The sequence below is a fragment of the Equus quagga genome, chromosome 5 (assembly GCF_021613505.1).
Source record: "Equus quagga isolate Etosha38 chromosome 5, UCLA_HA_Equagga_1.0, whole genome shotgun sequence".
NCBI lineage: Eukaryota > Metazoa > Chordata > Mammalia > Perissodactyla > Equidae > Equus > Equus quagga.
Window position 1 is genome coordinate 19965360 of NC_060271.1, and position 14367 is coordinate 19979726.

At 57.7% G+C, this 14367-nt stretch overlaps 1 protein-coding gene across 1 annotated transcript in view; it reads left to right on the forward strand.

Moving 5' to 3' along the window:
• The window catches only part of EPHA10 (EPH receptor A10), a 35695-nt gene extending 27359 nt beyond the window's left edge, over positions 1-8336 (forward strand). The window contains exons 9-17 of the mRNA XM_046662473.1: positions 2653-2714; positions 2871-2996; positions 4022-4207; positions 4662-4723; positions 4964-5167; positions 5458-5607; positions 5846-6039; positions 6690-6845; positions 6978-8336. Of these exons, the coding sequence (XP_046518429.1) occupies positions 2653-2714; positions 2871-2996; positions 4022-4207; positions 4662-4723; positions 4964-5167; positions 5458-5607; positions 5846-6039; positions 6690-6845; positions 6978-7092 (1255 nt within the window). The 3' untranslated portion in view covers positions 7093-8336. The remainder of the gene's footprint in view (positions 1-2652; positions 2715-2870; positions 2997-4021; positions 4208-4661; positions 4724-4963; positions 5168-5457; positions 5608-5845; positions 6040-6689; positions 6846-6977) is intronic.
• The last annotated feature ends 6031 nt before the right edge of the window (positions 8337-14367 follow it).

A 14367-nucleotide genomic window follows, 5' to 3' on the forward strand; every position in this document is an offset into this window, starting at 1 on the left:
ACGTGGGGGGTTGGAAAGCCCGCATGCGATGGGCTGGAGCAGGGGCAGCAGAGGAGAGAAATGGGCTGGCCGAGGAGCCACATCTTAGCACATCTCAGCATCCAGGAACTGCCTGTGGGCTGGACGGACAGGCGCATTCATTCGGCACTGACTGTTTTCTTGGCCTTGAATGAGGCACTGAAAGTGACTGAGGAGGGCCTGTTGGAAAAGCAGGAATGGACAGGCGCTGGGAGCACCTTGTCCTGGCTGCGGGCTTAGGGGCTTAGGGAGGCAGAAGGAGGAAAGGGGAGAGGTAAGTAAGGAATAGCTCTCAGGCAGAGACTCTGCAGGACAGGAGCAGCTGCCCGGGAGTGCCTTGGACACACACACTTCTGCACACGGGCAGGCCGAGTAAGCCAGGGGCTCAAAATCAGATGGCACCCAAATGGGGAGAATCAGCGGACTAGTGCTGGTGGGCACAGAGGCGAGCTCCTCCAGCATGCATGTCCCAGCTCTGCAGGCTGTAACAGCTCTCGCACCGGTCCCCTCCTCTCCGAGTCTCTGGAGTGCCTGCTCTGTGCACTGGTCCCCTCACTGCACTCTCCCTCCCCCGTCCACGCCAGCTCACCTGACTTCTCACTAGAGGGTGTTGTCCAGTGGAAGCTTCTCATTTCCTCTTAACCCTGCGCTCTCTTTTGTTCCTCCCTCCACTCAACCTTGCCTCCTTCATCTCTCCTGGATGTTCCCCTCATTAAGCCCTGTCACCACGCTGGGCGACTTCAGTAGCCATTGGACGACCTGTCCCACCCCTTGGCCTCTCGGTTCTTTGACTTGCTCATTCCCGAGGACCTTCTCTCTGTTCCACCTCAGCCTCCCTCTCCCATATCCTGACACGGACCTGACCATCACCCCAAATACCTAATCCAGTTCTTCGACTTTTTCCTGCAGACTCCCTGCCCTTGCAGCTCGCTCCCTCAGCCACGTCTGGTGCACCTGCTCTGTAACCGCATCATTAGTGCCCCAACTTCTCTGCGCCCATCCTCTCCCTCCTTTCGCTCCAGAGGGGGTGCTGTCCTCCTAGCAAGGGCCAGCCCATCCACCTATGACCCGAACCCACGCCTTCTTACCATCTCAGGAACCGTTGCTATTTATAAGGTCCCCTCTCCCCGGCACAAGAGCTAACATTTATGGAGTGCTTAGTAAGCTCTTTGCAACAGTGCTATCAGCGGGCCTGGCTTTCTCCTGATTTTATTAAAGAGAAAACCGAGCCACCCGGTCCCACAGCTCCTGAGGACCCAGGAAGCCCATCCGTGCAGTGAGGTTCAGGGCCCACACTGTTAGCCACATGTCGTGACACTTCATCCTATGGGACAGACAGCTTTTCTCTCCTTTCTCATCCACATCAAAACGGGATCACCTGTCCCCAACCTCCCTCAACCCTTCCTCCTCCAGCCTTCACGGGACCTCTCCCCGCTGCTCCACTGTTTCTTTCCTTGGTTCCTGTGACTTCACCAGCCCAGATTTCTCTTCTCTTTCCCTTCAGCTTCTCTGGGGTTGTTTTGGGAGCTCCTCTGTGGCTTCCTTCTCCTCTACCAAATCTCTGAATGTTGGGGGCGCTCAGACTTGTTCCTAGTCCCACTCCTCAGGCTCCATCCTCTCCCGGGCAAGGCCTACAGCTCTGCATTTGTATCTCCAGAGCAGCCCTCCCTTCCAGACTGCAGACACACACACATCCAACTCCGTCCTCATCCATCTGCCCTCTTCTCCCAGAGGCCCTGCCCACACAAAGGTCGAAGTGTGAACTTTCCTCTCCCCATCTTGGAAAATGGCACCCCCGTCAATGCTGCCGGGCAAGCCAGAACCCTACGAGTCATTCCTGCCTTCTAGTCATCTCCAAGCGCTGTGGCCCTGTCATCTAAATGTCACTCAAGTCTTCTCACTTTTCTCCATGTCCATGATCACCCCATAGCCTAAGCCACTGCCATCTCCTGCAGGGACAACAGCAGAAGCTCGAATGATCTTTCTAAAATGCAGATTGAATCCCGGCATCCGCTGCATAAACCTCCCCCCACCTCCACCCCCATCCCCGCTCGCTCCCGGAATAAAAGCCAAAGTCTTTATCTGGGCCGGCAAGGCCCTGCCTCAGGGGGCCCTAGTGCCAGCCTGTGGCTTTGTGGACTGATGCAGTGCTGTGGTCCACGGCTGCCTGTCTCCAGAAGCCATCCCTGACGGCCCTGGATCAGGTCAGGGCCGTCTGTTAACGTGCTCCCCCAGTGCCCACCCTTCTCCCTTGCTTGGACCTGTGAGTGGCCTTGTGTACCTCTCAGTGATTGTTTTCCTGTCTCCACCGGAAGCTGCCCCGGAGTTCAAGGTCTGCCCGATTGGTTCACCTGTAGCAGGGGGCAGCTTGGGCTTCAAGTCAGGACTGTGGATTTGGGTGCCTCTGGCATTGCAAGAGTGTTGATTGTGTCTCAAAGTGAAAATAACTATGGACGCTGATGGGGGTGAGGGCTATATGTGTGCTATGGGGAGGAGCTTTCAAACCCGCAGGACAAAAAAGTCCCTCTCCTGGGGCTCAGACCTTGTCCTTTTGAAGGGACACCGCCCTGGGTGCTGGCGACATGGGGAGGGCTAAGGCAGCCTGGCTCAAAGGATGACTCTGCACCTTCCCAGGCCATGCAGCTATGGCAAAGGAGGTCGGGACGCCCACGATGAGGAGGAGCTGTATTTCCACTGTGAGTCTCCTGGGCCTGGCTCCGGCGGGGCGGGCGCGCCCCTACCTCTCTCCTCTACCCTCTTCCTTGCTGCCAGGACCACTGCATAACTCCCACCCCTCCAGGCATGGAGGCCTTTCCTCAGGTCCAGCTCTTTCTCTCTCTCTGCGTTCCCAGTCAAAGTCCCGACACGTCGCACATTCGTGGACCCCCAGAGCTGTGGGGACCCGCTGCAGGCCGTTCATCTGTTTGCCAAGGAGCTGGATGCGAAAAGCGTCACACTGGAGAAGAGCCTCGGAGCAGGCAAGAGGGGCACCGGGAAGCCTCGTCCATCTGGGAGCCCCGCCCTCTCTAGAAGCCCCGCCCCACCCCGCCTCTCTCTTGTAAGCCCGCCTCCACCTCCCCAAGTCCCGCCTCCATTCTGGAAGCCCCGCCTCCACCCCAATCCCGCCCTGTCTACCAAGCTGGACCTCTGCCTACCAGGTTCCTGGGATGGGGCTGGCAGAGGGAGCCTGTGACCCTGCCTTCCTACCTTCTCCTGGTCCCCAAGGCCATTGAGACCTCTCCATTCAGGCCCTTTCAGACCTGGTCTCTGCAGACTGCCCCTGGTGGGAGTTTAGTCCCAAGCCTTCATGGGGCAGTGGAAGGGGTCTTTGCAAGCTTGGGGACCATACATAACCTGAGTTGTAGTCCTGGCTCTACCACTGACCAGCTGTGTGACCAGGGGCACGTCCATCTGTCTTCTGCTCTGAGCCTCGGTTTCTCATCTGTAAAATGGGCGTGATCTCGGCCCTAGCCGGAGCTGACTTGGGGACTTCCCAGCACTTCACACCAGGCCTGGCTCATGGTGGGTGCTCGCTCTCTACGATCAGTCTCCTGGCTCCCTTCTTCTTGTCTGCAAAACCTCATCCCCGGTGCTCAGAGAAGCAGCCGCTCTCACTGGAGCCAGACCTGCTGGACAGAGGCCAGGAAGGGGCAGGGCAGCAGCATAGATGTCACCCTCCTCCTTCCTGGGTCACAGTGGGCTTTGATAGCCGTTGATGCACTGTCGTGTGCCACATCCTCTCTTTGAGGCTTTGAAACCTCCTGCTGAGGCAGGTGGGGAGGAGTCCCATTTCACAGAGGAGAAAACTGAGGCTGAGGGGGAAAGAGAGGAAGCCCACGTGACATTGCTAGTACCCAGTTTACCAGGATTTGAACTCAGGAGCTCTGAGTCCCAGGCCAGAAACGGCCCGCCATCCCAAAGTCGCTTTCTCCTCCGTTCCCCCTGCCCGGCTTGGCTGGGGGGTGGTCTCCAGTGGGCTGTCTGAGCTGCTGTTTCCCCACAGGGCGGTTTGGGGAGCTGTGCTGTGGCTGCCTGCAGCTCCCTGGCCGCCAGGAGCTCCCTGTGGCCGTGCACACGCTGAGGGAGGGCTGCTCCGACTCTCAGAGGCTCAGCTTCCTGGCCGAGGCCCTCACCCTGGGCCAGTTTGACCATAGCCACGTGGTGCGGCTGGAGGGTGTTGTGACACGAGGTAAGGCCCGGTGCCCCTCAGGATGGGGCTGGAGAGGGCGGGGTGAGAGGGGAGTGCTCTGTGCCCCCAGGCCCTTTTCTCAGCCATGAAGGGCACCCCTTAGCCGCCCAGCCTGGAGAGAAGGCCTCAGCTCCTTCACTGCCTCTGGGCGGCCTCTCTGACCCTGAGTGACCTTTCTGATTTGTAGTGACGCTCTGGGGGGTGGACCGTTTGAACCTTGGTGATCTTTCTTAGCTAACTTGCTACAGCTCTGACCTTGGCCTTTGTTCTCCTACAGATGTTTCCTCTTCTGTTCTCTGGCCTAGAGTGTCGTAGGTGGGCAGGAGGGTGGCGAGACTGGGGAAGCTTGTTTCTGGCCATCTTGCCCAAGGCTGGGGCCCGGGTCGGGGGAGCAGGTGTGCACGCAGAGGGGAGCAGGCAGCTTAGCGTGTGTGTTCCCCCTCCCTGGGCACAGGAAGCACCTTGATGATTGTCACTGAGTACATGAGCCATGGGGCCCTGGATGGCTTCCTCAGGGTGAGTGGCCTGGGCCCCGGGGGGCAGGGGGACTGATGACTCTTATTCTTCATCCCTCACCCTTCTCTTTGGTGGGAAAGAGTTGGCATCATGCCCTAAAAAGGTACCCACTGGCCAGGCTGACCTGGTGGGTCACAGGGCACACTGAAGCCCAGAGAAGGCCAGCTGACTCCACTGAGGTCACACAGCACCAGGAGAACTGAGTGTGCAGCCCAGCCTTGGTCTCCTCCTCTCCCACAGCGGCATGAGGGTCAGCTGGCGGCTGGGCAGCTGATGGGGTTGCTGCCCGGGCTGGCGTCGGCCATGAAGTACCTGTCGGAGATGGGCTACGTTCACCGGGGCCTGGCTGCCCGCCGGGTGCTGGTCAGCAGCAGCCTCCTCTGCAAGATCTCTGGCTTCGGGCGGGGACCCCGGGACCGAGCAGAGGCTGTCTACACCACCATGGTGAGGAGTCCCTTCCCCCGGGCGAGCCCGCCCCCTCCTCTGTTTCCCATCAGATGGCACTGGAGCCCCCTTCTTCCCACTTCCGCCCCCTTCCCTGCTGTGTCAGGGTCACTCCCCCACCCTGCCAGTCCACCTGACTGGTCCCGAAAAAATGTCAGTGTGGGTGTCATCCCTGGTCAGTCCAGACGTGAAGCCGGGAGGATGGCAGGTGGGGCTGGGGCTCTGTGGGGTGGGGAACCCTGGATGTGACCCAGTCCCTTCTTGCCCCTGACCTGCCCGCTCACCCTCAGAGTGGTCGGAGCCCGGCCCTATGGGCCGCCCCCGAGACGCTTCAGTTTGGCCACTTCAGCTCTGCCAGTGACGTGTGGAGCTTTGGCGTCGTCATGTGGGAGGTGATGGCCTTTGGGGAGCGGCCCTACTGGGACATGTCTGGCCAAGACGTGAGTGACCTGTGCCTCCAGCTCCTTGCCTTCTGATCCTGTTGCCCTCTGACCTCGGGCTCCAGCTCCCTGATGGCTGCCCGTTGCCCCTTGACCTCTTAGTCCAAGGGCCCTCTTCACTGTCTGCTTGCTTCCGGTCCTGCCTGGCCACCACCTGAGTCTTCCTTGGGATGGGATGTGTGTGCGTCCGGGGGACCTAAAGCCTCCCATGTGCCCGCCCACCACCCCCCTGGCCCAGGTGATGAAGGCCGTGGAGGATGGCTTCCGGCTGCCGCCCCCCAGGAACTGCCCCACTCCCCTGCACCGACTGATGCTTGACTGCTGGCAGAGGGACCCAGGTGAGCGGCCCAGGTTCTCCCAGATCCACAGCATCCTGAGCAAGATGGGGCAGGACCCAGAACCCCCAAAGTGTGCTGCGACCACCTCTCCCAGGTACAACTGACACCTCGCTAGTCTCAGGTACATTCCCATGCATCCCCAGCTGTCCCGGGTCCAGCCGGCCTCTCATGCCTCCCCGCATGGCCTCCCACGTGTCCCAAGGACAACTGCCACACCTGTTCTCCCCCACCTGTCTGGGTGGGGCTGCTCTCTCAGCTGCCCCAGACAGACCTAATGCATCCACCTACCTCTGGCACAGCTAACCTGCATCCATCTTAATCACTTCCACTTGTCCTGGATTTTGCCCCACATCTCCCAGGTACAATGCCCACTGACTGGATAAATACATGTGCTGATAGTTCTAACAAATTGGTAGTTCCAATAAATAAGTAAAATTAGTATGAGTTGTCCCAAATATGGGTCGCTTCCCAAACTATCCTAGGTGTGTCCTGCCCCGAGACTGTTCCAGGTACTCTCAGTGCCTTTAGCTGGCTCAGGTGCAACCCATTCTCCAGCAGCCTGAGTATCTCGAAACCACCACCTGCTCTGAGAATGCCCAGCACCCCGAGTGAGCCGGGAAGACCTGGGGCGCAGTTGCCCTCCCCTTCTCCTGTCCTTTCACAGCTGGCCTCTCCTCGGAAGAGTGACCAGGTCCAGGCACCAGATCTCTGCTGTCCACTGACCACAGCCCCTCTGCTCCACAGGCCTCCCACGCCTCTGGCGGACCGTGCCTTCTCCACCTTCCCCTCCTTTGGCTCTGTGGGCGCGTGGCTGGAGGCCCTGGACCTGGGCCGCTACAAGGACAGCTTTGCTGCAGCCGGCTATGGGAGCCTGGAGGCCGTGGCCGCCATGACCGCCCAGTGAGTCTGAGGAATGTGGGGGCCTTGCCCCTGCCTAACTGGGAGGCCCAGCCTGTCCTGATTCTAGGCCCTTCCCTGTCCAGCCAAGGGGAGGGGGCGCAGAAAGTGGGGTTGAGCAGCCCTTCTTCGCAGGGACCTGGCGGGCCTGGGCATCTCGTCGGTGGAACACCGGGAGGCCCTCCTGAGCGGGATCGGTGCCCTGCAGGCCCGAGTGCTCCAGCTGCGGGGCCGAGGCGTGCAGGTGTGAGCCGCCCGCTCTGCCAGCCCTGACAAGGACCCGCCAGCTGTGCTCCACCTTTGCAGAAGGGAGCACACTCTTCCTCCACTTGGGCCCCGAGCTGGTTTGGGGCCACAGGCCCCCCATTTCACTGCCTACTCCTCCCATTTTCCCCAGTCTGAACATCTTGGCTGACTCAGTCCCCTTGGAGAAAAGGTCCACATCCCCAGGGAGGCCCCCTGCCATAACAGTGGGAGGACATGCAGGGGCTCAGAGACTGCGGCAGGCTGGGGCAGGGAGGGGAGGCATGGCTTCAAATCACCCAGTTCATGCCCTCTGTCTTCCACATGCACTGGGTCTAGAGTCTACCCCAGTGGGTACCCCATTTTCCCACAGACCCATTGGCCAGTGTTCAGCACAGGTCCCTGATGGATGGGCTCCCATTAGACCTAGCAGTGACCACAGCTGCTTGGCAGCCCATCCCAATGGGCCCCGGAGGGCCAGGGTCCTCAGCTCCCTGTGCTTGGGCTGCAGCCTGTCTGGTCCCAAGGCCCAGGTGGGCAAAGGTGGTGCTGAGCCCAGAGGCTGGACCCGGAGGGCCCCAGACTCAGGAACTGATCTCTGCTTCTCCTGCCCTTGGGCTGACAGTTCAGGGTGAGGGTGAGGATCCTGGCTGGGCCACTCAAGGTCCTGGTGCTCCCCTGAGGCCCCACAAGGCCTCCCCTTTGCATTCCTTTTATAAACTCACTGGCCAGGACATCTAGGAAGAGCATGAAAAGAGAGGTTTTCTCCCAGGGGACCCAAGAGCTTGGCTCTCCAGCCTCGGGGATGGTGAAGTTGTGACTCTCAGAGATGGGTCTTCTCTCTCTAACAGGCTGGTCCCAGCCTCACTGCACAGCTGGGAAACCAAGGCCCAGTGAGGGGTCAGGGGACAGAACCCATGTGCCCAACTCTCAATCCAGGGATGAGGGGGTCTCTGGGGAGAGTCCTTGGTCCTGCCCTGTGACACCAGTTCTCCTGAGGTAGCCCAGGGGTACTCTGAGGTGACCCTTCTTGGAAGCTCTGTTCCCTGGGTACCCACCGCCCAGCCTCCCATGGAGCGCCTTCTGCCTCTGGCGGCAGTGGTTTTCTGAGCTTACTCCAGAGTTCCTCATCCAGAAGGACTTCCCAGAGGCGGTGGTGGCGTGAGGCCAGGGCTTTCACAGGACAGCAGGAAGGCCGCTGATCTGGATAGGGCCACAAGGGTGGAGTTTGTCCAGGTCCCCCCCGACATACGCCTGCTCTGGGTTTGGCTCGGGGTGGGGTGGGAGGGGAGGGGAGGGAAAGAGGGACGAGGGCTGCAGGAAAGGGATGAATGAGACAGAGACTCAGACTAGGTGGGGAGGAGCTCAGGCACCAAGGAGTACGACAGGGGTGCCTTCCAACAGTGCCCAGGGGCCCATGGGACACCTTGGGGTCAGTGGGCTCGAGGGGCAGATGGACACTCTCTCAGTCTGTGTGTTTGGAGGGCTGTCCTGGCTGAGGGGCTGGCGCATCATTGAAGAGGGCCTGGAAGGCGGGGGAGGGTTCTTTCCTTAGCGTTGGTGGAGTTTTCCGCAGGGCAAGATGGAGGGCCCCAGACAAGAGGAGACCAAGCGAGGGGCCAGCATGAGGAGCCTGGAGGCTGGGGGATGCAGTGCATCTTCAGGGAGCGCCCCATGGTGGGGGATGGTGTCTCCCAGCAGTGCCTTTGGCCTCGCCTGCCAGCAGCAGCTCTTCTCTCCTTGGAGTACCCCTGCTGCCCGCTCCCCCATCTCCTGAGCACCTGTCCCACCTCAGTGACCTGGGGGTCCTGGGGAGACCGAGAGAATGCTTCCACCTTTGATGGGGCTGGAGGGTCCTGTGCCAAGTGCCTCCAGGCTCTGTCCACCCTCCCCCCACTGCGGGAAGCCTGGAAAGGACATGGCATGCGGACCAGCATCCCGTCTTGGGTGGAGGGAGCGTCATCCTCATATCTGGCTTCATCAGTCATGCTCTAAGGTCAAAGTCCCCTCCCGTCCCGCTCTGTTCTGCAGAGGGGCCCTGGCTGTGTTGGCAGGACTTCGGCGTCCAGGGTAGACCTCGCCTCCCCTGAGGAGTGAGGTCCCAGAATCCAGGGGGGTCCCAGGCCTCAGCCTGCACAGGTGCCGGTGTGATGCAGGCTGATGGCTCCCTGGGAGCCCTCCACAGATCTATTTTTATATGGGAGTTGTTCACTGGACAGAGGGAGGGGGCCTGCGACCCCCCATCACCCCTAGCTGAGCCCTTCCAGGGAGGGGAGGGGCCGGTTGGGGAGGTGGTTCCTTGGACTAATTCTGGAGATGTTTTTATATTTCTCGGGTTCTATATGCAGGACAAAGTAATAAAAACTTGTCTGCGATATGGTGTCTCTTTCAGTGACAAGTGCTTAACCATTGAGTAGCTTGTGTGGGAGGATTTCTGACCCCCCGGGGAGTTTTCCAAAGCGTGTGCCTGAGATCTGTCTGCGTAGAGAAGAATTGGGCTGTCCCTGCTCTGAGAGATCTCCCAGTCTAGTGAAGGACACATTTAGGAAACAGGTGACAGGACAATGTGATCAGGGCTACCATGGGGTGAGCTCAGGGTGGCCTGGGAGTGTAGAGAAGGATGTCACCCAGTCTCAGGAGCAGTAAACCAAGGAAGGCTTCCCCAAGGAGGAGGCAACCCTCCAGCGGCGGTGCCATTCCCTGAGACAGTGTCTGGGGAGGGGAAGCAGGTTGGGCAGGGATGTTGGGGGAGGGCAGGAAACGACGAACTGGGTTTTGGACGTGTGTTTGAGATCTCGTGGGACGTGCAGGCAGCGATGTCGAGGAGTGAGGTGGATGCTGGGTCTGGAACTTGGCACAGATCAGGGGGAGGGGCAGAGCTTTGGGGGTCATTGGCTCACAGGTAGGGGTTGAAGCCACAGGGAGGAGGTCCCCCTGGGCTACACTCCAGAGCGCTCTCCTTAGCTCGCAGACGGCCATCTTCTCCCTGTGTCTCTTCACATCGTCTTCCCTCTCTACCTGTCTCTCTGTCCAAATTTCTCCTTTTTAGAAGGACACCAGCCGTGTTAGACTGGTCCACACTGGCCCAATCTCATGACCTCATTTTAACTTGATTACCTCTGTAAAGACCCTGTCTCCAAATACAGTCACATTCTGAGGTACCTGGGGTTAGGACGTCAACATACAAATGTTGACGGGACACAATTGACCCTGCAACAGTGACCTTAGTTGTGGGGGCAGAAGGCGGATGAGAGGATTGGGGAGTGGAATCTGGGGATCTTTTGCTGCAAAGGGAGGAAGGTGGGATAAGACAGTGATCAGGGCAGAGCAGGGGTGTGGGCTGAGTCCTGGAGCACTGCCTGAGCACTCCCGTGTGCGGAAGCACACACACGCATGTGCGCGCACACTCACACCACACGAGCCCTCGCTTTTCTCGGCTTGCTAGAGCTCCTGCTCTCCCCGGCCCGGGCTGTTCGTGTTGCTGGCCTGGAAGAGGTGTCGGATTTTCTTCTTAGTCCGAGCCATGGGAAACGCTCAGTGCTGGGGGCTGGGTGGCTGAGTGGCAATAATTAACACCCCTTCCCTCTCCTCCTGTGCTTAGAACCAACTGAGTCCTATTCATTGGGACAGATGGAGAGCAAGATACCAGTTCTTTGACTGGAGAATGTTGCTTACTGTGTCTCTTCGAATCTAAGATGCCACTGAGTGTAAGATGTACCACTAAGGAACATCATAGCCAATTAAACTATGTCATGCCATCTGGTTGCAAGATGCATCCTGATTTCAGAGATGTTAAAATGTGTAAAATGTACATCTTCAATAAGTTAGATGTGGTGTATTGGGGGCAAAGTGCATTTGCCTTCATTTCCCTGAATTAGCCCCACCCAGACGCACAGTGAGCTGGACAGCCACCAGCCCCCCACAGGGGCAGAGCTGCCCGACCCCGCTTCCCGCATGACCAGTGTGCACCCTTCTTGTGGGCGGGCAGACCTGCGGGAGAAACCACATGGCACCGATTCAAGCAGGTTATTCCTTCTGTCCCCTAATCCCATTAGGTAAGTCCCTTTTGCCCCACGGGGAAGAGTGAATGAGTGGTTTGGCGATGTCAGGGGTGCCGCTCTGCTGAAGTCTGCCCCGGCAGAGGCATGCAGCCAGGGCACGGAGGACCCCCCCCCCCCCCCCCGCCGCCAGCACATAACACAGTGCCTGGCACACAGGAGGTGCTCACGAAATGTCATTATTAGCAAGATGTGAGGCCCCGGGTAGACGTGCAATATGTGGTTGGGGATTGAAATGGACGTTTCTGGGCAGCAAGGCTGCTGACCTGGTTTGACAAGGCGTTCGCTCATTCAGTGAACACGTACCCAGCGTTGACTATGGGGCAGATGCTAGGAAGTCAAGACCTCCCTACCTGATGGGGGAGTTGGTTAAGTAAGCAGTGTGAAAGGCACCCCAACAGGGATAAATCCTAGGGGTGGTGGGAACCCAGCAGAGGGCTTCTTCCTGACCTTGTCCCTGGGGCGGTGTGAGAAGCCCCCAGGGGAACACCGCCTGGTGCGTTCACTGCCCTTATTAACCAGTGACTGACTTCTGGACTCAGCTCCTAACATCGCCCCCATCACACTGCTCAAGACACGAGTAAAATTTACCATACGGCATCCTCTCTTTAATTCTCTTTGTACCCTTCATCATTTAAACCCAAGTGTCTGCCAGTATCTTGGAAAAACCCTGCTTGTCTCCTCAGGATGCATCCCACCCCATTCTAGTAGCTGAGCCCCCTGGGGTCTTGGGGCAACAGAGAGAAGTCAGAAGCCGTTTCGGTTCAAGGATGACCTCACGACACCTACCAGGATCTTGGGGGCAGATTATGGGTATCTCAAGCCTCACCCCAAGGAATATGTTTTGACCAAGACTGCTCGCATAAGTTTAAAAGAAAAACCAAAAGACCCAAACCAAATTTGCCTCCCCGTTGGAAACACCTCACGTCCCCCTCCCGTCCCCTCCTGGTTCGGCTACATCTTGCCCCTTCTCCCTCCACCTCACTCCTTCACAGTCAGCCGAGGGACTGTGAGGAGAGTCGAGTGAGCAGGTTTGCAGCGTGACCTTTCATCCGATTTGAAGGGGTGTATCCTTGGAGATTGTCATGTGTCTCCATCCTGATGGCTCTTGGCACGTTGTGACACACAGCAGGCACTGGTGGGCACTGAAAATTTGCAGATGGGGAGCTGAGCTCTTCCTGGTAGCTTGGTGCCAACGGTGAGTTATGTCCTCCACCATATCCATCATCTGAGGATCAGAAAAGGCCAACGACATAGACCCTAATATCAACAAGGGGAGAGGCGGAGAGAGGGACGATGGCAAAGTGTCGAAGGCGAGAAGTGCACGTTACAGCTGGCAGGGAGGGGAGGGTGGGGGACTTGTTCAGTAGGTGAGGGGATGAGGGGGTGTGGGGGGGAGGGGGGATAAAGGGGGGGAAAATGCCTAATCCTGTCAAGGGAGAGGCACCTTAGCCAAAGCAAACTGGAGTCCAGACTCCCGCTAAGTGGGGAGCTCAAGGGAGAGCCGAGTTCTGATTGAACGCTCAGTGTCTCCCACTCCTTCCATTTCTGAAGCCACCCGAATTATCTGCTACCAAAACCTTCAGCATATCTATGTCATGCTGAATTTTAGGGATGGGTCAACAACTGTCATTCTGTAAATTAGAAAGACACTTATCGGAGCTTGTGCACATGCAGACATGGAGACGTCCTCTGTTTTGCAGTGGAGGTAAGCCCTGCATCGCTCTGCACGCTCGTCACAGATGGAGATGGCTATAGTAATTCCTCTGAGCTAAAAGGTATATCTCAGGCCGTGAATAAATGTGAATAAGAGCTGCTTAGGCGAGGTTTTATCACCTCCCTCCCCACAACCGCTCCCCTCCCAAGTACTAGCTCTTCATATGAATAATGCTTCCTAAGGCAATTCATTAGGAATTCTCTCAACAGGAGTCCCAAGCAGGGCTTTTGGAAAGATGAGGCAGCCTGTAGGGCAAAGAGTGAACCTACTGTTGACTGGAGCTCTTGGGTTCTGTGGAACTGCTTCAGGGGCCCTGGTGAAGGGGACTTCAGCCCCACCCTCCCTTCCACCCAGAGCAGCTCTGCCTTTATTTGCTTTACACACAGCAGAGGGCACACAGCGAATTGTGCAAAGGGACCAGGCAGGTACCAGAGGGGAGAAGTAACCTAGTAGGATGGCTTTGAATGGGGAGAGGATTCTCTAAGGGCCAAGGAAAACTGCTGCTCGGCTCCAGCTGACTGTGGCCTGTGTGGCCACATCTTATTTTTCAGAGGCTAGCAATCATTTTTGTGAAATCTTGCAATTTTTAAATTGTTAGCAATTTGAAAAAACAAACAAAATCCAAACAGAGCAAAAGTTTGTCTGTGGGCTGGCAGTAAGATTTAAATTTTCTTTGCAACATCCCAGCCCCAGCCTTGATAGTTCAACTCATGCTTTAAATCCTGGCACGGGGAACTCATTACCTTCCAAGTCAGCCCCTTGTATGGAATGGACTGCTCCATCTTCGTCACGTGACTGGCATTTATTGAGCGCCTGCCATATACCACATGTTTCCTGCCATTGGGTTCATTCAGGCGGTAGTGCAGATGCAGATAGAGGGCGAGGGGCTCCGGTCAAGCACGTCAGATCCCGAGCGCTCCCGATGCCAGGCTCTTCTCTGCACCACACCAGGCCATGAGGGAGAAGCGAGGGGCCTCGTGTGTGGTGACTTCGTTACTTGAAAAAAGTAACCTTTACTCCAAATGCTGTCATTGAGCAAAGTCATAAACTGTCACTGCCAGATGAGCTGACCTAACAATGACCTGTCTGTTTTCTCTTCCACCGTTAGCTCCGTGTCGACCACTTTCAGCGTAGACAGAATTCTGGGAAGGCAGATTGGCCAGATCTCCCCTGGAACTCTGGGCAGTGAGAAGCACGATCATGGAACCACGGCGCCCCGCTCTGTCCCTGGCCAACGAGGCTTGCCCGTGCAGTAAACCATAGACACCCTAAATTTTGTCCTCCCAGACGTAAATTTCTAGCTAGTCCTATGAGTAATGCTTCCCATGAAAGAAGGAGTTGGGGGAAAACTTCCAGGGGTAAGTTACTATGCCTTGGATCTGGGGGTGAGGGCCCCTCTTCAGAGGTCAGAGAGAGACTGCCTGAAGCAAGGTGCCCCCACTCCAAGAGCTTCAGCTCCAAACTGCCTCCAGTCCATGCAGCACAGCTCGGAGGCTGAACATTGATT